The sequence below is a fragment of the Cydia splendana genome, chromosome 10, assembly GCF_910591565.1.
Source record: "Cydia splendana chromosome 10, ilCydSple1.2, whole genome shotgun sequence".
Taxonomy (NCBI): Eukaryota; Metazoa; Arthropoda; class Insecta; order Lepidoptera; family Tortricidae; genus Cydia; species Cydia splendana.
The window spans coordinates 3,384,278-3,411,088 of NC_085969.1; the positions used below are offsets into that span (position 1 = coordinate 3,384,278).

The 26,811-nt window shown below is 34.0% G+C and overlaps 1 protein-coding gene across 3 annotated transcripts in view; it reads right to left on the minus strand.

Moving 5' to 3' along the window:
* The window catches only part of LOC134794157 (protein TANC2), a 202,906-nt gene extending 176,925 nt beyond the window's left edge, over positions 1–25,981 (minus strand). The window contains exon 1 of one of the 3 annotated variants that reach the window (XM_063765872.1): positions 25,530–25,981. In XM_063765872.1, the coding sequence (XP_063621942.1) occupies positions 25,530–25,602 (73 nt within the window). In that variant the 5' untranslated portion in view covers positions 25,603–25,981. The remainder of the gene's footprint in view (positions 1–25,529) is intronic. The other 2 variants (XM_063765870.1, XM_063765871.1) reach the window with 2 other exon arrangements.
* Positions 25,982–26,811: the final 830 nt, after the last annotated feature.

Sequence of the window (26,811 nt, forward strand, 5' to 3'; positions counted from 1 at the left end):
GATAAAATACCATTTAAAGGTTCAGATTCAGATCGTTAAAAACGGGGTAAACCTACACGTCAAAAACATATAAAAATAAAAATAAAACACACACACACACACACCTAAAACTAACTAAACCCAAACTATACACACGTTTAAGCAAATAATTTCTAGTACAATTTAAATCGAAAAATTTACGGGTTTTATGATTACCTGAGACTTTAAATAATTTGGGAAAAAATTGTACAATCAGTAAATAGGTACACGAAGTATAGGTACTTGAGAATTACGTGTTAAAAGCAATTTTTGTGATTAAATACAAGTCCCGAGGCTTTATTACATTTAAGTTCTATGTTTGGAATAAATAATGCACTTAAGAGCCAACAGGAGTGGTCATTCCTCCATACAAACGTAGTCCTCGTTTTCCTCCGTGGTTTTTGAAGCTAGAGCAATGATTTTTTCAACACAGATTAATATTGTCAATATCTGTGTCGGACCGTTTTGCTTTTTTTGATATTTTTGTTTTTTAAGGCGCTAGAGCCCTTCAAAAACGGCCAAAATGGCCTAATAGACTATGCCGCAATGAGAGGCGTGGTATTCAAAACTGATATCAATTAGCCAAAAAAGCAAAACGGTCCGACACAGATAATTTCATAATCATTTAGATTTCCAAATTTGGTTACGATTGGTTAAGTTTTGGGGGAGGAAAAAGAGGACTACGAAACCTCGATTTTTGTCATTTTTACGCAGGATTTTTCGCCTCAGCTGCAGTTGTCCCTATCGCACTAATTTTAGGGGCGGAGTCAAGTTTCTAAATACGTACACAGCCAGAAAAGTGATGGGCAATAGTCGACATTTAATGTCGATAATCTAGTGATGTAAGAAGTTATCGATAAACCGTCTTGTGTGAAAATATCTAGATCCTAAGATACAAGGGGTTTTGGGTTGAGAGTAGGGAACACATTTTTGTAGTTATGATATACAATCTATTATGAACTTTTTGATTCTAATATTTCAAATTAGAAATCAAAATCAAAAATATTTTATTGCATGGTTAAAATGGGTTAACAAAAATTTTTAGGTACCTACAGGCACGCTTCGTAATTGTCGAGCAATTTAGGGTCCTAGCTGAATTGGTTGTCCATACTTACTCGTGCTCTATGGAATGTCCAATTTAGCTAGAACCCTAAATGGCTCAACAATCACGGAGCGTGACAGTACAAATGATTCATGTTCTGTATATCCTGCCCTACAATGGTGTTAATATTTGGTTGTCATGTCTATACTTCGTTTTTAAGCATTATTGAAAAAAATTTAGTAAATACTAATATTAACCACTAAGTACATAACTATTACAAAAAAAGCTAAATAATTATACGATTGCATGCTTAAAAAAGACACGTCACCTTCACTCTAATGCTAAACAAACGAAGAATAAGAACTAACAGCGATAAGACCGCCTGTTGCTACCTTTATCTACATTGTAAATCGGTTTTAGGGTTCCGTACCCAAAGGGTAAAACACGGGACCCTATTACTAAGATTCCGCTGTCCGTCCGTCCGTCTGTCACCAGGCTGTATCTCACGAACCGTGATAGCTAGACAGTTGAAATTTTCACAGATGATTTATTTCTGTTGCCGCTATAACAACAAATACTAAAAACAGGATAAAATAAAAATTTTAGTGGGGCCTCCCATACAACAAACGTGATTTTTGACCGAAGTTAAGCAACGTCGCGCGGGGTCAGTACTTGGATGGGTGACCGTTTTTATAAATAATGGTACGGAACCCTTCGTGTGCGAGTCCGACTTGCACTTCGCCGGTTTTTTTTTTAATTTGTTTTTATGTTTGTGGTGTAATAAAGAATATTTTAGAGTCAGACCAAGAAAAGTCTACAGCAATTTTGATAGCACACGCAGTGCAAGTGTTATTTATATGTCATAATTTCATAGAAGCGACGTTTGAAATAATACTTGCACTGCGTGTTCTATCAAAATCGCTATAGATTTTTCTTGGCCTAACTCTACTTTAAATTACAAAGTAAGGCCTAAATTATAAAATAAGGCCCATCAATGTTTTTTTTTTGTGTTTATTAAACTTGATATTTTGTCTATAGTATTAGCGGACATGGCCTCAAAATTTAAACCCGCTTAAGAATCGGGCCTTATTTCGTGCATTATATACAATACTACCCATTTTTGTGTAGTCATTATTTATACTATAGAAGCATTGTTTGAGTAGCCAATTATTTAAACAGTATTTTTTTAAAGGGCAACGGTGGCAATATTTTAAGGTCTGGATAATAAGATACAGATCTTAATAAGGATATCAATGTAAGTGAATGTTACCATGACTACCAAACAAACAAATGTGATAGAATTTGCCAGCTGGCATTGTAACATTCAGACAGTTACCTATGTACCTAATCTGAAATATGAATAAATTAGTAATATTTTAAACAGGAAAGTAAACCGAATTTTGGCCTTTTGCTGGACACAATCACAATAGTCATTTGTTTTACAAGAGGGCAAAGTTTATCGCCACCGGTTGATGCATTTGCAGCACCAATGGTAGAAAATGCAAGCTCATCATCAACTGCATAATCGACGTTTGATATGACTATTGAATCCGAGCTTTTTGATCATGAATCATGATAAAACAAAATTTTAGAAGGTCGCAGAATAGTGGATTTAAAATATTTATTTTCTGTGATCTCAAATATCAGGCACGATCATACAAATTGTACATTTGCTGATCTTGCCTTTGTCATTGAAAGACGTAAGGGTTTACACAGAGAATATATATTTAAGTGTAATATGTGCAAAAAAAAGGAAACGATACACTCTGAAGACCCAAAAAGAAAATGTTAGTAAATACTGCTCCTCCCCATGGTTACTTGGTTCCTTATTCAACCTACCTGAAATTAAACGAGTAGGTTAGTAAATTATATCATTTTACATTATAAAGTTAAATGTTTAGGTATCTCAATCACTTACTCACTGGTGGACATGGGGCTATTCATAAATTACGTCATTTCAAATTAGGGGGGGGGTCTGGACATCGGATGACGGTAGCATGAAGTAGGAGGAAATGGGGTCATTTGAAGCATGATTTTTGGATGATTATAGGGGGGGGGGGGGAGTCAAAAATCGTCAAAAATCGATGACGTAATTTATGGACAGCCCCCATGGACGCAAAATTTTTGCCCATCTACTTATACTATCTTATAAAAAATGAAATTTTGAAAGTTAGCACGCTTAAAGTTCGTTTTTAGGGTTCCGTACCTCAAAAGGAAAAAACGGAACCCTTATAGGATCACTCGTGCGTCTGTCTGTCTGTCCGTCTGTCACAGCCTATTTTCTCGGAAACTACTGGACCAATTAAGTTGAAATTTGGTACACATATGTAAATTAGTGACCTAAAGATGGAAATGTTTTTTTTATAATTTTAAAATACATAGGTTCGAAGTTATTTAAGAAAACAGCCAAAAAATGACCATTCACCCCCTTTTATCTCCGAAACTACTGGGTCTAAAATATTGAAAAATACACAAAATAGTTCTTTACCTATAGATGACAGGAAAACCTAGTAGAAATGTGCAGTCAAGCGTGAGTCGGACTTATGTACGGAACCCTAGTTTTTGCATTAAGGTAACAGATTTTGACATGTCTTATTAAAAATTACCATTGAAAAATAAGTCATAGCAAATATGTTAGAATTATAAATCATATTAATCATATTAATGAGCAAGAGCACCCTAAACCGGCGAGCGTGTATGAGGAATGTTATGAATGTGAAGGAAGCGAAAGTGGTATGTCAGGATCGTAGCAAGTGGAAATCCGTGGTCTCTGCCTACCCCTCCGGGAAATAGGCGTGATTGTATGTATGTATGTATTAATCATATACTTTTTTATATTCTTTTGCTTTCATAAGTAATATAAACTAATTTTTGAAAGCGTTTTTCAATAATTATTAATAAAAAGACACGTCATGATTGTTTACCTTCTTTCTAATGCTAAAAAATAACGAACTATAATAACCGGGCCTTATTTGGTACAGAACCTTGATTTGATAGGTACATCGGATATTCTGGACCCCTGAGTTTGTTACGTAAAGGACAAAATGGTGACATGTGGTTAGAGCTGATACTGTTAAACTAGTGGTTCTGTGCGCTAAGTATAAAAAATAAGCTTCAGCGAACTCATTAAGCCTAGAAAAAACCCTACACCCTACTGCCACTTAAGTCAGTCTTGAGTCTTTGAATCAATTTCCGTAGTAGTACTAGTACTACTAAGGTACTAGGAGGTAATAAGGCCTATAGTAGGTATAATAAGGCCTACCTGAAAAATAATGTTCTTACAACAGTGTAACCGTGTTAGTTATTTGAGTAACATATATGTAAAGTGATACAATTAAAAGCTAACAGCAAACCAGTACATAAATTATATCTTATGTACTTCTTATGAATTACACTCTTATAAAGGTTTCGGCTAATTACGCTTAATTACTTGAATAAAGGTAGATGAATTGCGTGCGGTCCAATAGGTAACCACAACTCACGGAGTCCAAAACAATAAGCTGATCAGCAAAGTCAAGTAAACAAAGCCAAGTCACAGTAGTAGAAAGATTATCGAGTTCCGTAAACGTAAGCCGGGTCAAAAAATTCAATCGCAACACAGTAAGTAATAAGTGAACGCCTCGTGGCAGTAACGCACGAAAAATAACATTGCAAATTGTCGGCAATGAGGCGCGCGCGGGTGCAAGCGTACGCATCTGTGTGCGTGCATTACACACACAAATACAGTCTCTCACGCCCCGTCAGAGCGACGGGTATATTCAGCTTGAAATCTCAAAATTGACTTTTAGCTCAGCTCCCGTTTCGTCTTAACCATTCACGAGCTGTTGCCGACATCACTAATCATCTCTAATCAGCGTTTATGGAACACCTTAACCAAGCAAAACATTCGAGCATTAACTTCAACTAGTGATTGCGTGATTATAACGGTGTTTGATTCACAAAATCATTATGTTTTGCATAGCGCAATCACGTGTAAGCCCTTAAGTGCACGTAATGATATTAGTCTATAATGACAGGTGGTGAGACTAGTAATTTTGGCAGCAAGGCTTGGGCAGTCGATATTAGGTGAAAAAATAATGGTTATTGAGAATATTATGAAACGTTCATTATATACGCTAAACTTTAAACAACCATGAATACGAGGATCAATTAAAAATTACTAAATATTTGGATACAGATTGACCTAGTCTAAGCAAGGCTTGAACAATAACTACCTACACGATATATCAATGAAAATGCTATAAAAAGGTATTAGATATGGATATCAACGAAAAACAGAACAGATGAAATGAATACATAGGTTCGATAAAAATGACAGAGAAGATTTACTATGAGTATATCTATCGATATTGAGTTCACAAGAGAATGGTCAAAAGGAGGACAAAGACCTAGAAAATAATATAAAAATAAAACAAAAACAATCTTGTCTAGACTAGTCAAGATTTCGTTCTAAATCGACATAGATATAACTAAACCAGGAACCAGTAAACTCGTGACCACGATAACCTTATGAATGAACTTTTAATCTTAAATTGAGCGATAAATTTGTTCTGACTACTGTCCTATTGCGAACTAAATGATATGATTTAAAATAGACAGGAACAATTTTGAAATGGTTAATATTTATTTTTGGTTTATAATATGTTTATAAGTACTTGAGACCACTTTAAAAATAATTCGTGCAGGTAGTTAACTATCGAAGTGTTTCTTGACTTGTTCTGCCGACTTCTTTATATGATCTGCTCTGTGAGATTAATGCCTTCGTTTTATTTTGAAGAGATTTTATTATTGGACACAATACCAACTCCTCGGTTAAGAGTGTAACACCACAAACCAATGTGTCTTTACTATGTCTTATTAAAAAAAAAAAAATAGTTCAGTCTAAGGACGATTCATTTGCCGCAAAATGTATTCATAGCATTTGAAGATAAGAAAAACAACTTTCAAAATCCGCGTAAGTAATCAAATATGTTCTCCGAGTCAACTAATTAGAATATCAATTAGTTCAATGTCTTACATATTTATTATGATGAAGTTATATTCAGTATCTACGATTAAGTACTATAATTGTGATTTACTGGATTCTATTCTTTAAAAGCTCGCAGTAAATCATCATAATGATCAGAATAACGATTTCCTAACAAATGATAAAATGTATTCATAGACCGATTTGAATAAAAACCCCATAATGTCGAGACGAACAGTAGCGAAATGAATGTATGCAACCGATCCAGATCTATATCGAGTGTCTATGATAATAAATTACATTCCGTTCTAAGGTAAAGCTTCCTATTATGTAACTACTTGTCTTATATTTCATAAATTAATGGGGCCATATTCCGCCAACACAATTCAATTTTATATGCTGATCTAATTGCCATTAAGGACATGGTTGTCATTAAAAATTTCCAACAATGAATTGAAAGTTGTTTAATTCCCTCCCTTCACTTCGGATAACAATCGACTGGTACGTTATAATTTTGGTTGTAGGTATACCGATAAAGAATAAGTATTCTCAAAAAAACCGGACAAGTGCGAGTCGGATTCGCCTACCGAAGGTTCCGTACTTTTTAGTATTTGTTGTTATAGCGGCAATATAAACACATCATCTGTGAAAATTTGAACTGTCTAGCTCTCATGGTTCATGAGCCTGGTGACAGTAAGACAGACGGACAGTGGAGTCTTAGTAATAGGGTCCCGTTTTTACCCTTTGTGTACGGAACCCTAAAAAGAATAGGGCCAACGATCAGAAGCTGGTAGGTAAACATAGTGAGGACACATTTTAACTGATGATTTTAGCTGAACGTTAACAACTAGACGCATTACCCTAAATCGGATCAATTCCATACAACTTTACCGTGAAGAAAATAATTGCGAAGCTGACGTAATTCACACAGGACTGATTGCAGTGACGTAATGCTTTAAGCGTTGGTGCCATGATTTAATGTAACTGTTACATTGATTTGAATTGTAAAACAAATATATTATTATCAGGTGTCGGCCTACAGGGCATCCTACTGGCGGAATATTTAGTGGAAACTTGTAAATCAGAATAGGTAATTTTATTAGTTTAGAAATTACAATATTTGTCGACCACGCTTCTGTCGCCACTCTGTCTACCAAAAACTCGTATATAATATTCGTTGTTCGCATTTTGATCGTTTATCGCCATGGGTAACAAAACATGTTTCATGTTTGACGACCGGTCTGGTCTAGTGGATAGTGACCCTGTCTGCTAAGCCGATGGTCCTGGGTTCGAATCCCAGTAAGGGCATTTATTTGTGTGATGAACACTAATATTTGTTCCTGAGTCATGGTTGTTTTCTATGTATATAAGTATGTATTTATCTATACAAGTATGTATATCGTCGCCTAGTACCCATAGTACAAGTTTTGCTTAGTTTGGGGCTAGGTTTGATCTGTGTAAGATGTCCCCTAATATTTATATTTATTTATTTTATTTTTATTTATATTTATGTTTTGACATGCGCGTAACAGAATAAATACTGTATGTAATCACGGCTCTAAAAGTTGAAAAACGACTTTTAAAGATTTTAAGAAAATCAGAAGCTCTTTAACGGCTTTGACATATTTTAAAGTAACGAAATAACCACGTCAAAAAATATATAAAATATTACTTTCTTAATTTCTACTAACATAACACGTTAATTTCTGATATAATCTCATGTGAACAAGAATAAAAAGAAATAGAACAATTCAATGGAAGTGTTGAAAAGAAACATCACGGAGGACGAGAGTGAAAGATCTAACAGGCCATTTCCATACAATAGGAAACAGTGGGAAGAACAAGTAGTCATGTCTGCTCTCGTATTGTGAACTATTGTGTGGTCATTTGCCTCTGTGGGACCAAAACGAGGATTTATCTTGATATAAAAAAACTTTTTAGTGAAAGCATATAAACATGAAGATAGACAACGTTTGATGCAATGGCATGCCAGAAAGAAACATTAAAAACGACTGACATCAAACCTATGAATTGAATGCTAAACAGGGTGGCTAAAAAATAACTGCATGTCTGTCTGTATGTGGCATCGTAGCTCTCCAACGAATGGACCTATTTCGATGCGGTTTTTTACATGAAAGCGAGTTTCCTTGTGGTGGTTTTAGCTATGTTTGAGAGAAATCGATCCAGCAGTTTGTAGAGTATCAGCTCTTTTACAAAATGATGTCACAAGGCATGTTTGGCATAAAATTGCGTAGGGGATTTTTTTAAATTTAATAGTTATAATCCGTGTAAAGTCTAAGAAATACGAAAATATATCCTAGCTCAAATAATTTTACCACTAATGCATCCGCATTCCAAAGTTTCAGCAATATCGTTATTATAAGTGCACTCGTAGGTATTCAGAGAAATTGTGCTTATATTTTATGATCCATATGGTTTCGATTATCAGATGTCATGATGTTTTTGTCGGTTCAAAATTGTTTGAAGTTTACCGACCATTAGACTTAACAACAGTTTTGTGGTGATTTATTTACTACTAAATGTGTCATAACATATCAAAATTGCCCAAGTCATTTGCATGTGGTCATCTAAATGAAGTTTATTGTGTACTGACATTAGTCGGATTCCATTTATATTGTTGTTAAAAGAATCATTAGGTACCGTTAATATAAATAAAAACTTTAGGTAGTGTTAGGAATTTTACCTACACTTTAATTTTTACTTCAATTATAGTTTCTACATCTTTCTGATCATATTATTGTCTGTAGGCATCCAGGTAACCATTTACCTATTATGCCTATGTATATATATATATTTTTCAATTGCATCCAAGAGCACGCGATTTAATCGCATAACACAATTATAATCGCATAAATCAACAGAAAATAAATATGATTTCACAGTAATGAAAAAAATTAAAGTGACTTGTTTTATTGCTTTTTTCTAGTTTTATAAATTCATTATTTTATACTGTTTCGTAAAAGAACCTGACTCGCCCGCGCTGTCAATACGCAGAATCTAGTTCATATTCCATGACATGACTTCACAACATAATTATGAATTCCCGCCAGTCAACTTTAAAGGTAACCTCGTGTTCGAGTTTAAAATATTCAGACACCAACTAATAGCTGTATCAATCACTCCAACAATTACCATGATGCAAACACCAGGTGGTCAGTTCGTATATTCCCATTCATTGCGTGAGCATGGCTGTGGTAAAGTTCTCTGGCGCCAATGTAAAGTTATATCAAGATCTGTAGCAAATATTCGTAAACTAGAACACACTTATACTGGTCTTCTTGAGACTTCAATCACTGATGGCTTGTCAAGTGATAACAATGACACAGTTTATGTAATAACCAATTGTTATTAATATTAATGGTGGGCTGTAGTGGACTTGAACAGTGTTGTTATACAGCAGTATCTATAAGAGGCATCATTAGGAGCACAATGGAGAAGTGGTGATGGGTATCAGGTTGAGAGAAACGCAACTGGATATGCAGTAAATCAGGTTGTGCTTAGAAAAACTGTTTGGCGTGTCTGTAATGAGTATAAATATTACATAGAAGCTACATGACCACGCACTGTGCGGTTTTAGAAGAATTTTTTTCCAGGAAAGCTTCGGCTGTTGAAAGTATTTTCTACTGATTCAAATATATACTACGGATAAAATATAATATATCACCTCATTTGAAATAGCATCGTCATCTTTCTTGGGGTAAATCCCGTTAAATTTCTAATGATAAAATTCATGACTACAGATTTCAGCTCAAACTTTGAGGATTAAGTTACCTACTGTGTTTCACTTTACTGTGCATGGAAAGCAAACTGACATGACTCGATCAAATGTCGACCTCAGAGGGGCTACCGCGAAAACCGAAATTCGCAAATTGCGGGGATCTTACTCTTTTACTCCAATGAAGGCGTAATTAGAGTGACAGAGAAAAATGCCCGCAAGTGACGATTTTCGGTATTGGCGGTAGCCCTACAGATGGCTTCGTTCTGATAAGTGCAGCAAAAAATGTGTGACAAATGCAACCTGTACTTACTACAAGCGTAAGTCGAGTAATGAGTTTGGTGTTTATCTTGATTTTAGTGAAACAAGAATAACAAACTACTTGTGTACGAGTTGTTGTTGACGATTGTAACAACAGGTTATTTTGGTAACAAATTTCATAAACTTACGTGTTATATATAAGCTATGAGTAACTGTAACAGATCTGACAAGTGGTGAGGAAATTCAGGTTGAAAATTATGAAATATAAGTATGTGAAAAAATCCCTCCTTATTCGTTCGATGGATGAAAACTGACGACACATCAAAGAAAACATTTCGCTTTTGTCAAATTAATGAAAAGATTTAATAAAGAAAAAGTTACAACCTACAGAATCTCTACTGAAGATTACCGGTGCGTTCAAATCCTCCAACCGCAAGTACTTTTATTGTCATTCACCAAGCAATTTATTTCCAGGCAGCCAATGCAACTGGTTTACCAAAAAAACAGCCTCAGAATATTCTCATGGTTAGAAATTGGATCGGCTTGGATTGTGTCCATTTTTGGCACAAGCTGAGGACCGCATTTTCGGACTTTCGAGATCCATATTGGGAATTGAATGAGCCATGAATTAAGCATGATGCGATTTTGTTTTTAATCCTGTCGTCGAGAGTTGTGTTGCGATCTGGTATGCGCTGTTGTACTCGCTTTTGTGTATGCAAGTCTGGGTACCTACTAATATATCGCTTTCATTTATGGGCTTTCTTCAAAATATACTTGTTATTTCTTGTTACTTTTATGGTCTTATATTGATCGTAATTTTTTTAGTATAGTTAAATTTGGTAATCCGGTGCCGCGAATCACTCGTTATTGCACTAGTACATACATCTCACATTTTTAAACATATCTATGTCATGAGACTCATTAGCAATATAAGAGACGCGACAATTTGGTGTAAACTATTGGGCATTAGCAAGTTGAGCACAAAGAAGAAGTTTACGTTATAACATTTTAACTATGTTTTTTATTAATAAACACAATAGCTCAATTAAATACAATTTTTCACCAATCAAAGACAAAACTAACGATTCCACGAATGTTTGTTTAAATAACTGTACTAACGAAGAGAAATTAATATTTTTATAGCTGTATTAATTAAGACATCATCGATTGAGTCTAATTGATGCACTCTACGAGGTAAAATTGCATGGGTAATTTGCGCATCAATGCAACTTTCTAAAGTCTCTAACAAGTCTAAAGAAACTTAAGTGTATTTGAAATTTATTGCACATATGACCTTTTATGTTTAAAGAGTTTCAATGTGTGTGGCACCTTTGATATCCCCTAGTTATTTTACCGTTTTTTTATTACAGCAGTTTTATTGTCGTCGGAAATATCAAAATTCAGTTTATGAATCCTTAGTTAGTAAAAACTTTAACTTAAGTGAAAGTTTTGAGAGCTTGTTAATGTTTTTTTTTAATTATTAATTGATTTAATGCGTTGTTTATTTGACGAAGATGGTCACAAAATACCGATAATGTCTGTCGAAATAATCATTTTCCGCACATTATCTATGTATGTACTTACTACAATCGAATTCACAATAGACAATTGTGTGTTATAGTAGAGGAAAAGTCAGCAACATCCAATTGTTTTCCTAAATCTGTATTTTCTATACTGAAGTATGCAATAAAAAGTGTTTTATCTATAAGCTTTGCTTCTATATGACTCAATTATCAAAAGAAAAACCCCTATTAGATTACTGATCAGAACAATGAAATTTAGTGAAGTGTGCTCTCAGAAAAAACAGAATTTAGAACTGGCAACCATTGCCAAACCCCCATTTCGCCACTACCTACGTCCGATCGAACTTCTCAACCATTAAATCACAATCAACCAGATTTAATTGTAGCGAGTTAATTAGGCTGCCCGCTGAATGGCATGCCTTGATAACATCTCCGTGGGAATGGAGTTGTTACACTAAGATTGCTTTGTGGGACCCTTATTTATTGATCCTATTGAAATTTAGGACTTTGGTATTCATTAGCGTTTCTTGAGTAACATGTGTTTTCGCGGGAACTTCAGTATCAGAATCAGGATCGCATTTATTCGTGATAATAAACATACACAAGTATAAAACAACAAAGAAATTTAAACATAACACAGTAACTAGAAAACCATTGATGTAATTATTTTGCAAGTTAGTTAAGTCAAGTCAAGAAAGACCAAGTCCAAAATAAATTGAATTAAAGAAAATATTAAATAAGCATGGTTTATGAAAATAAAGTAAAATTCTGGTTTCGCTATCGTCGAATCTAGCAATGTAGCTTACTAATCTTACTATTGAACACATGCTCTTTCTGAGGCCTTTTTGTGCATAGTCAAGTGATCAAATGCTAATTTATTTTATTCTTTGGAATATATATATGTATTTATTAAAATGCTTCTGCGATCAATAAAACATCAGCAGTATCTAAAACTGTACATGGTTTTCCACTAAATATTTTACTAACATAGAAACTTGCGCAACTAAGGTGGCCACATAAGTCCACTCCTTTACACTACAGTCAGCAACAAATATAAAGTTGTACCTATTTAGAACCTTATCACCAAGAAATAAGGTTTATAAGACTTTGTATGTATGTTGCTGACCGTGAATTGGCCATTTGAAAACCCACTTTATTGCAACCAAATAAGGTCTACCAATGGTTAGTAAAAGTTAATGTTAGTGCATGGAACACAACACGGGTTTCGCATTACCCAACAATTACTTTCCGTGTAAAATTTTATTGAGCTTGCTAAATAGCCACTTCAAGATTGACCTAGACCTGAGGGTCTTGATGCTATCGGGACCAGTAAGTTCACTGGCTAAGTGATTAATTTGATTTCTTACTTTGTTTATGTATTCACTTAAGTACAGCTTGTTTTTTATCGTTATATCTTATGTTATAAATATTGTATTACCTATCAAGTATTTTTTAGTTTTTATGTAAGTACTTACACGAGTTTATGATATATATTTTTTTAAACTAAAACCTTCACAATATATCTACAGCTATTAGCAATTTTTCTTTTAAACATCACATAACAATTATATCGTATTTTTCTTTATAAATCAACTGTCAGAAATAGCTTTATAACAAAAACGTTAAGTTGCTTGTTGTTTCCTAATTTAAATTTTCTTCTGTATGTTTATACCATATTTTGATGCAATAAATATTTTCTCCCTGAACGCGCATTTCAAAGTGAACATTGATTTAACGGATTATAGAAATACATTTATATATATTGGGTATTTTAGATGATACCTACTATAGGTACTCGTAATTCTATTGAATGATTTGAACGAGACCCACATTCCCGTCCTTCCCATTCATTGCACAACGCGACCGATCAAGCATGCGTGAGATAAGCACAGGAAATAAAACATCAAACTTAGATAAGAGGCCGTTTGAGCACGATCAAAACAAGCAGTATTTTCACAAGTACATAACAAAGAGAGAATACAGTAAGGGTTCCCCCACATACATATGTCGACGTGGAATTGGCAAAATCCGATAGGAAAAAGCTAAATGTCCGCGCAATAAGAGCGAAAAAGTCGTCGTTCGGCTCGACTCCCATCGGCAGGCGCCGCCGCCGTCGACGGCTTTTTCGCTTTTATTGCACGGAAATAAAGCTTTTTCCTATCGGATTTTGCCGATTCCGCGTTGATATATTTGGGGGGAGCCCTAAAGTGTAAAAAGGCGAACTTATCCCGAAATATACTTTACGAAAACAAAAGCGATAAAACCATTTTAAGAGTAAGGTGGAAACCTGAACAAAGACCGGGTACTGTTTATTTATATTGTGATTTCACCATAGCTACTGGTAGCTTTGTATCTGGATACAAATACCGATTACGAAAGAAACACTTATGATGATGGTGATGGCGTCTGTTTAGAGGTGGGCCTTTGAAAAGGTTTGAACTAGTTATTTGGCTATTTTAGGAAGTAATGGTAGCTTTATAAGGAAGCAAATGTATCAAATCAGAGTACTTTCAAAGCAAAAGATTTCCTACTAACCGTACTTTTTTTTAATTTCATAAATAGTTTTATGTATTTTTTTAACCTATACGTAACCGAAAATGTAGGTTTGATTTGTGTGACAATATGACTAACAGAAGAAAAAGCTTGGACAATATTCATGAAATTATGATACATATCAATCTAACCTACATTAAAGAAGACTTATACTAGTATAAAAGAGTACAACCCAGACTCAAAAATACACATACAACACGCAAATACATGACCATGGATTTGAAATTTGAACTAAGGACTATTTTCGTGAAGTTCTCTATCGTCTATGTTATAGCGGTCATCAAAACTGATTACATAGAGAGTAAGAAGGGTAATGAACAATTTCCAACAAAAGCTTTTACATTTGATGATGATGAAGAAGGAAACAAAACAGCTTTCACCATTAAATCTCCCCAAGTCTTGTTACAACAAATTTATTAGCAACAATATCACGCTACGGCTGTTAAAATGAAATAACAAATGAAGGCACGCATTGACCAGACCCTGCGGCTCACTTTCTCAGATATATATCTGAATAGACGCCGCATATGCAAGAGCACATCATTGGGATCAAAATTAGCAACTTCAAATTTGTCCATTTCTCGTAATATGTGAGTTTCATTTGGAGGAACTTTTTTTGTTATCAACATCAACAAATCAGAAAAATGAAAAAAATATTTCCATACATGAAAAAACTGTTTTAAAGTAATCTCTTCAATTAAATTTGGGCAATATAATAATTCGAGATACTAATACGTACCTTTAGTAATACCTAAGTATCTTACAGAGCTCGAGTCTTCATTTTTGAGTGTACCGTTAGTAGAAACAAAGAACAATTAATAAAACTTGTACTTAAAAGAGATTTGTACTAGAAAAAGTCCCAGTAGGTGTCTGTATTTCAGTTTCAGTATTTATTATTTGTCAGAATTTTACCATGGGGTTTCTGGCTACCTACAATAGGTTGCCATTTCACAAATACCTACAAACGGCATCGTTATCACGCGGGATAAACGTGTTGACATAACCGAAAATCTCTCGGTACGGGCCAATCAAAACCAGTACCGAAAGGGGTCTAGTCAGCTTTATGTCTGCACTTATAGTATGTCGGAGTGCAATGAAAACCGTATTTATATTGCTATTCCGCTATGGCCTGAATAAGCTAATACCTTTCAACTTTACTATGTGAACTTCAACTTGAATGCTATCGGATATTATGGTTCAATTTCAATACTGTATTAGAGACGGATGGTTTCGCCTTTGTAGAATACCGAACGTTGATTCTGTTTTTGAAATAGAAGGTTAGGAGTGTTACAGTTATGGTATTGTTTAGTAAGGCTTTTTTAGCCGCGAGTGAACTTTAAAAGTATTAAGGCAGATTACCAGTTCGCCGGACGATATCAGCCTGTCAGTTAATCGTGAAAGGTGACAGTTCCGAACAACTGACAGGCTGATATCGTCCGGCGAACTGGTAATCTGTGGGATCCTTTAGAGCCCCTCTGAACTATTTTTGTACGGAGTTTGCAGCGACAACCTGTGATCGTGTCACTATAACTGTCATATTTTGGTAGGTATACCTACGTTTACGACGTTATTACACTCTGATAGACCGACTAAGTGTTTCAAACTTTTACCTAGTTGGTATTGGTAAAGTGAAACTGGAGGTCCCGAGTTTGTAAGTAATGCTCGTTTTGGCAAGCTCATAAATTGAATAGAAACACAGTTAAGTATATACAGAGACAAATATGAAATCGTAATTTTTGAAGTACCTACAGCTTTTGTCAACCCAAAACTTAAACATAACGGTTTTACGCTAATTTATGCAGAGAAACATCTGTCAAGGAAATGAAAACTTGGTTCATTACGGTAGTTCTGTTTGTCAACATTCGTCATTTTAAGTGTTAATTTAATTTCATCGGCTTTTTTCAACGTTCAATTCAACTCGTAATTCTTCATTTCTACAAAATAATTAGCACGTTGATAATAAGTTTCGTCATTTTTTATTGACATTTAAATTGTAAGTCAACAACAACAACAACAACAACAACAACTGACCATGATATAAAACTGTAACAACGTTTTTGTAATATCATTGAACAATTTCGCAGATTGGGCATGAGATGTTATGTAACAATGTGTTTGTGATTGCAATAAAAAATGCATGTTTAACATTACATGCTTATTATACTTATTTAAAATTGCTATTATACATAGTTGAATAGTATTTCAAACGACTGGCCGAGGTCAGAAGTATTTGCATAACAGATAGAAAAACGCATCTACGACATTATAATAGCCTCCTAAGAGCCGATGTACTTTTAAAAGTACAGAATCAAATCAAAATTTGAACTATATTGGAATAAAAGAAGGTTCAAAATCAATACTGCAAAAATGGATCTGGGATTTCGGAGGATAGAGCCAGCCGATCGTTAGGATTTATTCTACCAATTTTTTATTAGAAATTTTATTATACTCAACTCATATAGGCATATTTCCGTTCTTCATAGACGCTTATTTAGAAAATCGTTCAATAATAAGTACCTTTAAACTGAACAAGAAACATTAAAATCTTGAAAGGTAATTTGTTTACTAATCCATTGATGAAATCATTAACATGCGCCTCGCCTAGGCAATAACTGTTCATTGTACATCGTATGTGCCTATTATGAAGACCTTAGAGGCTTTTCCATTTGTACAGATACTTTAAGACTATTAAAACGGTACAAAAGTGTACGGAAGTGACTTGTACGGAATTGAAATTCTTGTATTTAACAATTCTAAATGGCTTGATGAACTACAGACGGACAGAAAACGAATTGTTTGATTAGTACTTTATAAAAAAAAACGTAAGTATGTATGATTTGGAAGACCGAAGTGATCCCATAAGTTTTTCCTTGATCAAAATTTTGTATGGAATGCTAAAAATTTTAATGTGTCGTTGGAAAATGGTCATAGAATTTTACAAAGATTCAGCATACTTTCTTTTACAATTTGAAATCATAATATTATTTTGCTTTCTCATTTCACAATATATGTTTCCTGCCTCCGGATGTATTCGTGTTGTCAAAAATGCAGTAAAAATCTCATCACAGGCCATCAATATTATAATTAACGTCATTCCGCATATGGATTATCTAAGCCGGTACGTCTTTGACCCTCCACTGTCTTCCTGAAGCAAAAGATGGACGTAGCGATACCTCCGGGCAATAAATTGGTTGCAGTCGTCGACTCGTCCAAGCTCCGCGTTCTCTCTAATTTGTCCTAGTTTGGATATAAATGAGAGTCGGAGGAATAATGGGATAAACACCTACTTGGTAGTATGCGGAGTTCAAAGAATTTTGCTATTGGTAAATAGCTCTGCGTTCGAATAATGTCCCATTGTGAAGATGGAAAAAAAGGAGTTCAATAAATTGAATCAACTCACTAACATTGCGTTTAAGCTAATGAAAAAAGCTGTCGTATAAACAGTAAAAGAGGGAACAAACCTTAGCTTGAAATACTTAGATTAGAATATATGTATAGTTGGAAATAGAAACAATCGTAAACAATCCATGATTCAAGATGAACTGTACGAAGATGACATTTTAATGAGCTGATGATAAATCCAACTGTACTATTAAAATAACTTCCCATAATTACGAATGTGCCAATAAAACGCGTGTAGGCTCTAGGGCACTCGAAACCAATATACCGATAATTTATGTCCCAAGACATTTATTAGAGAAATCTTATAAACCCGATTTTGCTTTCACAGGCTCATTACCTAAAGGTAAAGTTAAAGGTAACGTAGATATGCATCTTGGAGAAGATTCAATGCATCCCATACATGGATTAATTAATGGTATGTGAATTTCATAAGACAGTTATGTTTAGTAGTGATATGTTTATAGGGTACAACAATTTTATACTTAATATTATTATGTTGTAATAGTTAATATACCTTATTGTCGATATTGAACCCCAAATAATGGATACTGGATACAATTTTAACTAGTAAAACAAAAGATTTCCATTCATTGAAAAAACCAAAATCACCAAAGATGACTATGTGGTCGTCTGGTCGTTGTAATCCGCTACAGAACATTCTTCGTCAATAATTTCGATAAAAACATAATTACAGAAGCCGTGTCTGGTACCGCCCTTTTCGTATACCATGGTTGTATTTACAATTATTTTCTCACCTCTCAAAAGTCAAAAGTTATTTACGTAACGAATGATTACATTTTAAAAATACAGATCTCAACAACACCGGTGGTCTTTAACGGCAGAGATTTAAAGTCGATTTGGGAACGAATATGATAGCTGGAGATGTAATATAACTGTGCACCGGTACCCTTTCTTGAGGCTTGCATAATGGCCTATATTATATGGTACAGGTCCATTATAAAATTAATGAGATCAGTAATTTGTCGTCGGAGACTTGTGGATAATTAGGCTTTTAAATAAAGGAGCGGTGTCAAGGGATAACGTTACGGCTACTGTTTATTAGCGGGCAACATGCAGCCGTTTTTTGCGAAGTAAAAAGAACCTTTCTTGGAAGCCGATGAATCTTACTAATAAGATGGCGAGACAGTTAGTCGTTAACTTGCGAGGAAGAATAGTAACAGATGTGGATTTATCAGTGATCTTATGGAATGCAAGATCTATTAAAATAAATGTGTGTTTGTAACTATTGAGAGATGCAAAATAGAAACGTTTAGTGATCGCCTTTTTGAAATTATTTATTTTCTTGACCTAATAGTCATTCATTCATTCATTCAATAGTGATCAAACAAAATTAAGAAAGGACTTTATCTAGCAGCGGTGTGCACCATTTACAAGTTTTTTAGGTTCAAAAGCTTAATAATGATTTTATGACTGTTCAAGTATGATTCAAATCAGTAGCATCCGAAGTCGCTCTATAAAAATCTCCACCCACGTTAACAATTTAAAGTGTTATATTTCAGAACTTATAATCCCTCGTCGCAATCTAATCCATAATAAAAAATATCCTTCTAATTTTATATCCAATCGTAAAGAAATAATCCAGCGTTTTATCAGGTGTAAAGTGTAGTCTCCAGAGAACGATTCCCATTTCATTAGAGTCGGCTTGAACACAAGACAACAGATCATTTTTTTGGAACCCGTATTTCGACGAGTCCTTTTTTTACACCATTAGCAGGTAGGTATAAATGACTAAGTGACGACCATATTTCTCTGAACTCTCTTTCACTATTCAGTAGCATGTGCCCTTCTTGAAACTAGGATCAGCTTCGAGTGGTTATGAAAGTATTGTATCCTATTTCATCCCGTTCTGTCTTTGTCGATGTGAGTGGGAGGGAAGATCAATTTCTACACCCACGGGATTCCTTTACCTCCCGCGGTTCTACAGATGATCTCGTTTCAATTAACTATGTGAACACACGACTATTGGATATTGATTGAATATTTTTGTTATGGAATAAAATATTCTTGTGTGATCTTGATCAGCATTATTAAAAACGCAGTTTTATACGTCGGATTATTTATGTAAAAGAAGTATTATATCGTTTGTAGTAGTTTCAAGTATATTTCCTCTTTTAATGTTACATAATTATTTTACTTATGATATCGTTAGAAATAATGTTACTTACTTTTTATTTCCTAATTGCCATTGATAGGTGTATAACGAAATCCATACATAGATTTTAACTGTAATAAACATTGTGCCACGTACATTCCAGCTCATATAATGAAATTCAATACATTACAGAAGCCTTATAAGTTATTGCATTGCCTTGAGCTAAGAGAATTATCGTTCATCGGAATGTGATTTAACCTCACTCTGTTTTTATACAATCATCCATTTTATTTCAATTCTTTGTAACCTATTTTACTTTATCATCCTTTGTTATCAGTATAACAAATCAAGTTATAAAAGAAAATATAACACAAAATCATGTATTCATTAAAGTAGGTTATGTGTAAATGCAGTAGTGACTTCAATATTTGGAAGCACTACCATAGTAGATCAAATGTACATTGACACAAGCTATTCACGATCAGTTGCGGTCTCCCATACGGTACGATGAACCTCCTCGGTGCATCGCACTCCAATAACTATGCTAATATGCAAGTAAACTTCACAGGGATCGAGTTAGGTGGGAGTACCTCAGGGTACCACTATGGGGTCTCAATTGTTTTTGAAATGTTGATATTAGAAGGCAATTTATGATTAATTTGTGATAAAGGTGGGCATAATTGAAGTTTAATTCACTTATAAAATGTCAAAAAGTTTTTGTTTTTTAAGTGGTCGCTATTTCCATAAAGTTTTTCATTAGTTTCTTATAATATCAGGTTGATAAATGTTACCCATGTACATACAATACATACTGACGGCAGCTAATTTCTTGTTAATTGAACTTAGTATAAAATCACTACTAACCTATTTTTACTTTTTAATTCTAATAGGACAATGTCTTCATACTATGTATATGTAGGTAGTAGGTACTTACCTGTTAGGAAATATCAAATAAACAGCACCAGGTAAAAGCTGAGTCAATATTAAAGAAGCAAATTAGTACGTCTGTACCATTCCCAAAGCTTGTTTGTATTTATTTAGGCCCTTAGATCTAATGCATTGTCTTACCAGCTGGTGCGAGTGCGTCCATTAGGTCAAGAGAAAAAAAACTCCTAAAGACATTTCCTGTTACATTATTACAACATTTACAACTCGACCAGTATAACAGAAAATTAAAGTAAATTCAGAAATCCTAATCAAACCTCAATGATAAAAAAGATAAGTATGAGTTCAAATTAAATCGCCTAACACGTTTAAATATTTATAAATTAAAGTCGTCTGAGGATCAAAATAAAAGTTCACGTAAGTCGGGTTAAAAACGTTCTTATCTCAAAACTTACTGCTAAATCCAAATTACAGTAAAACTACCGGTACAAATTCAAAAGAAAAAACAATGTAGATCAAAGTCCAGATATTCAAATTAGAGCAACTCATTGTAAGCGATGTGAAATAAACTACCAGACAAGCAAAGTCAAGGTGCCTGTCTGCACGCATGAAACCGACTTTAATTAGTGACAATTCATTAACCGCTCGCTGGACTGAATAAAACACAAAACTAGGATACCGAGAGTAAACAGAGATAAACAATACAAAGCAGGTTTTCCTTGTAATCCTAAAGAAACCTTGGTGGTCAAACGTTAATGTATTAGCAACGTTAATTTGTTTACATATTGTGATTTTAACAATGATTGCGGTGGATGAAACGAAGCGAAGCGCAAATGTTAAGTGTTAAATAGACAGATAAAGAATGAGATCCCTTTGTTACTAAAGAGGTTTCATCGGTAAAGCGAACCGCAGGTAGTTTCGAGGTGGCAAATTAGCTTTCTTTTTTTGCAAACGGAAATGAAGTGGACCTTTGATTGCTTTTGCGTCCAATGTTAATGGTTTAGATGTTGCGGTATTTTTAAGATTCATCCGATTTCTTTTTGGTTACCCACAGGGAATTCTAAAATTTGGCAATTATTTAACAAATTATATTTCAGAATGTTAAGTGATTGTTTACAAAAGCAGCTGCAATTTAGTAATCATTAGGTACCTTTAGTATTTTCTCACTCATTAAACTCGACATGATTTGTCTTCATAGTAAAGTTTTCATTATAACCGCAATAATCTACCGATAAAGTTTCTCTTTATTGACTAAAGCCAATTTACCGATCTTAAGTAGCTTAATATCAACTATTAGCCTTATCAATGGTTTTTACAGTATTACCAACAGTTTGTCGTCTTTTACCGCTTTTGAAGCGAGTGAAAGCTTATTTGTTCCGTTCAACATGGTATTATGCCTCAAAGATCAGCAATTTACCTATTTCTGTAGACGTCTAACGTTCAAATACATTATTATTTTTATTACCTACGGTAATACTAGTATGGTTGAAGCGAGCTTTGGTTCAATCTTCATAATACTTCAATATCTTGGATGATCCTTTGTTAAGTTTATTGAATAGTCTAACGATAGTCATTGAAGTCTACCTGTATGTCCGTAATAAAATGCGGTTTATTCAAATACAAAAATCTGGTTAAGCTTCAAGGGCTTTTTGATATCTCAAATCTCCAAGAATTTAAACTCTAAATCATAATTAGATTCCAAAAAATGTTGCCACTGCAATAATTTGTTTGTAAAATAGTAAATTCCTTTTTATAAATAAATACGCTAAGATAATTTATTTATGGGTAATTTTACGCCTACGATTTAAAAAAGTACTTTTATTTACTTATTTTTACATCAAAACAAGACGCGCTAGTAAAAAGTGGCAACATTGTCTTATTTTTTTGGAATCTAATTATGATTTAGAGTATAGCATTAAGAAAATTAATAGGCAAGTCACGACAATCACAGCGCCTACGCATCAATACATTTACGTAATCTACTGTGTCATTGAAAATTATGGTAAATAATTAATAAGACAAACCAATATTATTAATTACATAGATAGGCGCTAGATTTATCACATTCGAATGTATAAATAAAACAAGTTTTTTGATGCGAGTGAGGTTATCAGTCCAGTCGAGATTTATGCAAAAACCTCATTAACATATCAACGCTTCCTAGTTTATTTGAATAAGTGCTGAGAGGTGTGAGGAATATAATTAACGGCAGTTGACTTTAACACATTCATTAACTGTACCTAACTTTATTAACGATTTGTCCACTAAGTCGAATGTGTTTAATAAGAGCCCACAAATGATCTTTTACACAGCAACATGTCACTTGCTTGCCTACCTAATTATATAAATTCAAATAGGTATATTCATTGGTATATGAATAGTTGAATACTCTTCAGTCGTAAAACATAATTATAGTCTCAGATCATGACTTTTTACAATTATCTACTAAATACTAAATAGGTAATTTCCTGAATAGTGATTTATAATTTTTTTGGTCCGAACATTTTCAGTTGGTTCAGTAGGATATTGTGTTCTTTTCTAAACTTCATCTATTAAGAAATTAGAACTAATTACTAAGAATATTCATTATTTACATGCAAAATGAATATGTATTTTTTTTAATTATTAAAACTGATAACTTTTACACTTACCTACGTACTTATACAGTCCAATGATTTGAAACCAATTACAAGAACCGCGGGGGTATAACAAATAGCAAATCCGACTGATAATTATGTTGTCTGTTTAACAGCAATTTATGGGACAAGACCATCTCGTTAAACCTATTGGATATTAACAGTTTGAGTAACGCTTAGAATCATAGTAACATTTATTTTATCATTACATTAATAATTGATTTCTAGTGCTTATATTATAAGCATTTTGTAACGTCTATTGCTGTATTTTTTTTTGTCAAATGATACTTTAGTTTTATTGTATAAGAGATTTAGTTCATTACTTTTGTGGGAGAAAATGAGAGAATTTATAATAAAGTTTTTGTATTTTAATTAGGTAGGCTCCAAAATCTAATACGAAATTTGCTTTAATTTGTCTATATACCTAACCATATTTCCAGATATAGGTACATATTTTTTATTTTTACGTTTTCATTGTCTTGACTTTATCTTTTCTATAGACATACTAATGGCTCCATAAAATGTTAAATGCAAATTCGAGACAAACCGCTACCAAAACTATAATAACTGTCATGTTTACACGATCGTTAGACATTTTTGGCCATTGAACCCCACGACTCTACCAGAGTAGGCATATATACCGTAATCTACATTAAACCATTTATATGTGCCGGCCATAAGCATTAAACAAGGGCACCGCGAGCCTAGATTAATCTCGATTAGCAGGAGTGAGATTTTTTTTGTGTAAGACTTACACGTTGAAGTCACTGAGAATTCTTAAACATCAGGAGATAGGATACTGTTATTGTCTCTATACTCTGACTACGTGTTTCTATAACAGATGGTGTGGTGGGTGACAATCAGTGGGTCGAATGACTCAGTCATGGCTATTGCAGATCCTGCTGTAACTTTTGCAAAATCATGAGTAATACGTGCCCACGTGCTTTTTGGCAAAAAAAAATTGACTAGACTGAATTACGAAAATGTCTGAAATTGCAGGATATTATGTAATTTAAAAATTAAGGAAAAGTATACATAAGGAATAATAATGATAAATAATTTAACACTACAGTAAAATTTTATACTAACCACTAACCACAATTTTTTTTTGAGTATATCGTAAATTGTGAAATGACGAACATTAAATTTCTATAGGGAAAGCAAGCAAAGGCAATTAAACATGCATAAATTGTGAATATATCATTGAAATAAATGAGACTACAATATCTCACTACATATGTGGCTTTTTATGAGAGAAGGGTCCTTATTTACATACCTATATGAAGCATAAGGAGCGACATATATGTATGCTGAGCAGCTATGAATTGCAATGATCTCATCTCCTAATAAGGCAATTTAATTGCAAACGGAAACAGTTAACCCTATTATGGCGTTATCATCTTAACATTATAAGTTATAAGATAAAAACTTAGTGACAATACAGATGACTTAAAATTTCACCGAAGATATCTGACATTTTTAATAAATCGTCTTAAAATTGAGGACACGTGAGTAATAATTAATTGTTAAATATAAACGCTAATGAAATTCTGCAGTTTGTTAACATTATGGACACACTGACACACTTTATTTATGGAAATAATGGACATGGTAAAAAACCGGACAAGTGCGAGTCGGACTCGCCCACCGAGGGTTCCGTACTTTTTAGATACGAAATACATCATCTGTGAAAATTTCAACTGTCTGACTGTCACGGTTCATGAGATACAGCCTGGTGACAGACGGACGGACGGACGGACGGACGGACAGCGGAGTCTTAGTAATAGGGTCCCGTTTTTTACCCTTTGGGTACGGAACCCTAAAAATGAAAGTCAACAAAGTTATTGACAAGAACATTTATACGCAACACGGTTATGTATGGAACATCCTTCGAATGATAATGCTATATAAACTTATATAGAATACTATTATAAGATATCGTAGGACATGATATTAATAACTGTCAAAGATATTGTGTTATCGTTAGACATGCTTTAGATATTAAATACATGTGTGTTTATAAAGTTTGCATATTTGCATATTATTATGCAGATGTTTTTAACTCTACATTACATTGTATTTCAATAATTAGGTTGATATTAGAATCTTAAATCTACCACAGACTAATGACTTCTGTCAACATAGCTAGTGACGTTTGTCATTATCTGTAACTGTAACATTTCTGTAAAAGCAAATTATATCAATGGAAAACATACATACGTATAAGTTTTTTTGGAAATTGAATTACTTATAACATATTATTTTTAACACTAAATCATCGTATTTGAAATAATTGATATTTATATTTCCTCCATAGGTAAAACGCCATAACGTGCATCTCCTGACCACCACCGACGTGTTATTTCTTTGTAAGTTTTTTAAAACTGAACTTACCTAGAAAGCTGAGGCTCAGTTTCTCATCCACTGAATCGTCATCATTGAAACACTCCAACTTTTTTGAATTCATGTTTTCCACTACAAGTTTCAAAACATAGGTACTCCTTTTTGTTAACAACGAGGGTCACAACCACTTGTCTCTACACGCACGCACAACCAATTATGTATGAAACATCACAATGTACACTCACTGGAAACTATATGCAACGTTTCAACACTGTCAGTTTTATTTTGAACAACTGTCACAAATCGTTCTGTCAAATTTTGAATTTGAAAATGGAACGTTAACCGTCCGCGGCGCGGGCGCTGACGTCCGGAGCGCGACGAAGTACCGACGCGAATGACTGACGCTCGGCACGGCAGACATGCGGCTATGTTCAGAACGCACAAACTGACCTGCATGCAACTGAGCTAATATGATTACACAGTACCACAGTACCTTTCCTTGGTTTACTTGAATGAAATTTTGTATAATCTCCGAACGGTACTGTTTTTTCATTGATCCGCATCATTGCTCTAGTTATGGTCAGATTAATCGCGCGTTGAGAGTTTTTTCATCTCCGGACTCGATCTTCCCTCAATAGCGATTCCAGTCTGCGAACCACTTTACAGACGGCTTTTTTATCTTCTGACCATACTTTTAAGAGTCTTCATTTAACACATCTCTTAGTGTCTGTGCGGAAAGAAAAGAGTTGTGAAATGTATGGGGGCCAATACATTCTACGACTCTTCTCTTTCCACTTACAGATTCTATTTACTGCGCGACTAGGTATTATCCTAAGCACTTAGATTTATTTTATTTGATAGGTATTTTATAGGTGCTAGTGTATTTGACCCGCTGCTAGTCAATAGGCACATGGATAAGTCAGAGATTCTACTACTTGTCCATTTTATCTGTATTTCCTTGTTTATATGATAGTGTGTCTGTCAATCGTGTTACTCTCATATTCGCAAACATTGTAGACTAATTTAAAATGTGCCTATAATCGCAATTTAAATCAGGACCAGCATAGGGTTGCACCCCTACATTTATTTTGCATTGTTCCGTGCATCACGAGACTCACGAGCTAAACAATAGCAACCCCTCTCTGACAGCCTTAGTTTTATTATCAACTTTTTGGCGAGTGTTAAATTGTTAATCAAAAACAAAAGTTTAATAATGCATTGTGTGTGGCGTTTGTTTTTAGTGCTTGATTGTTTGCACAATTATATGACATGTAGAGTAAACTCTACATAGGTATAATTCTTCTTCTTCTTCCTCGCGTTATCCCGGCATTTT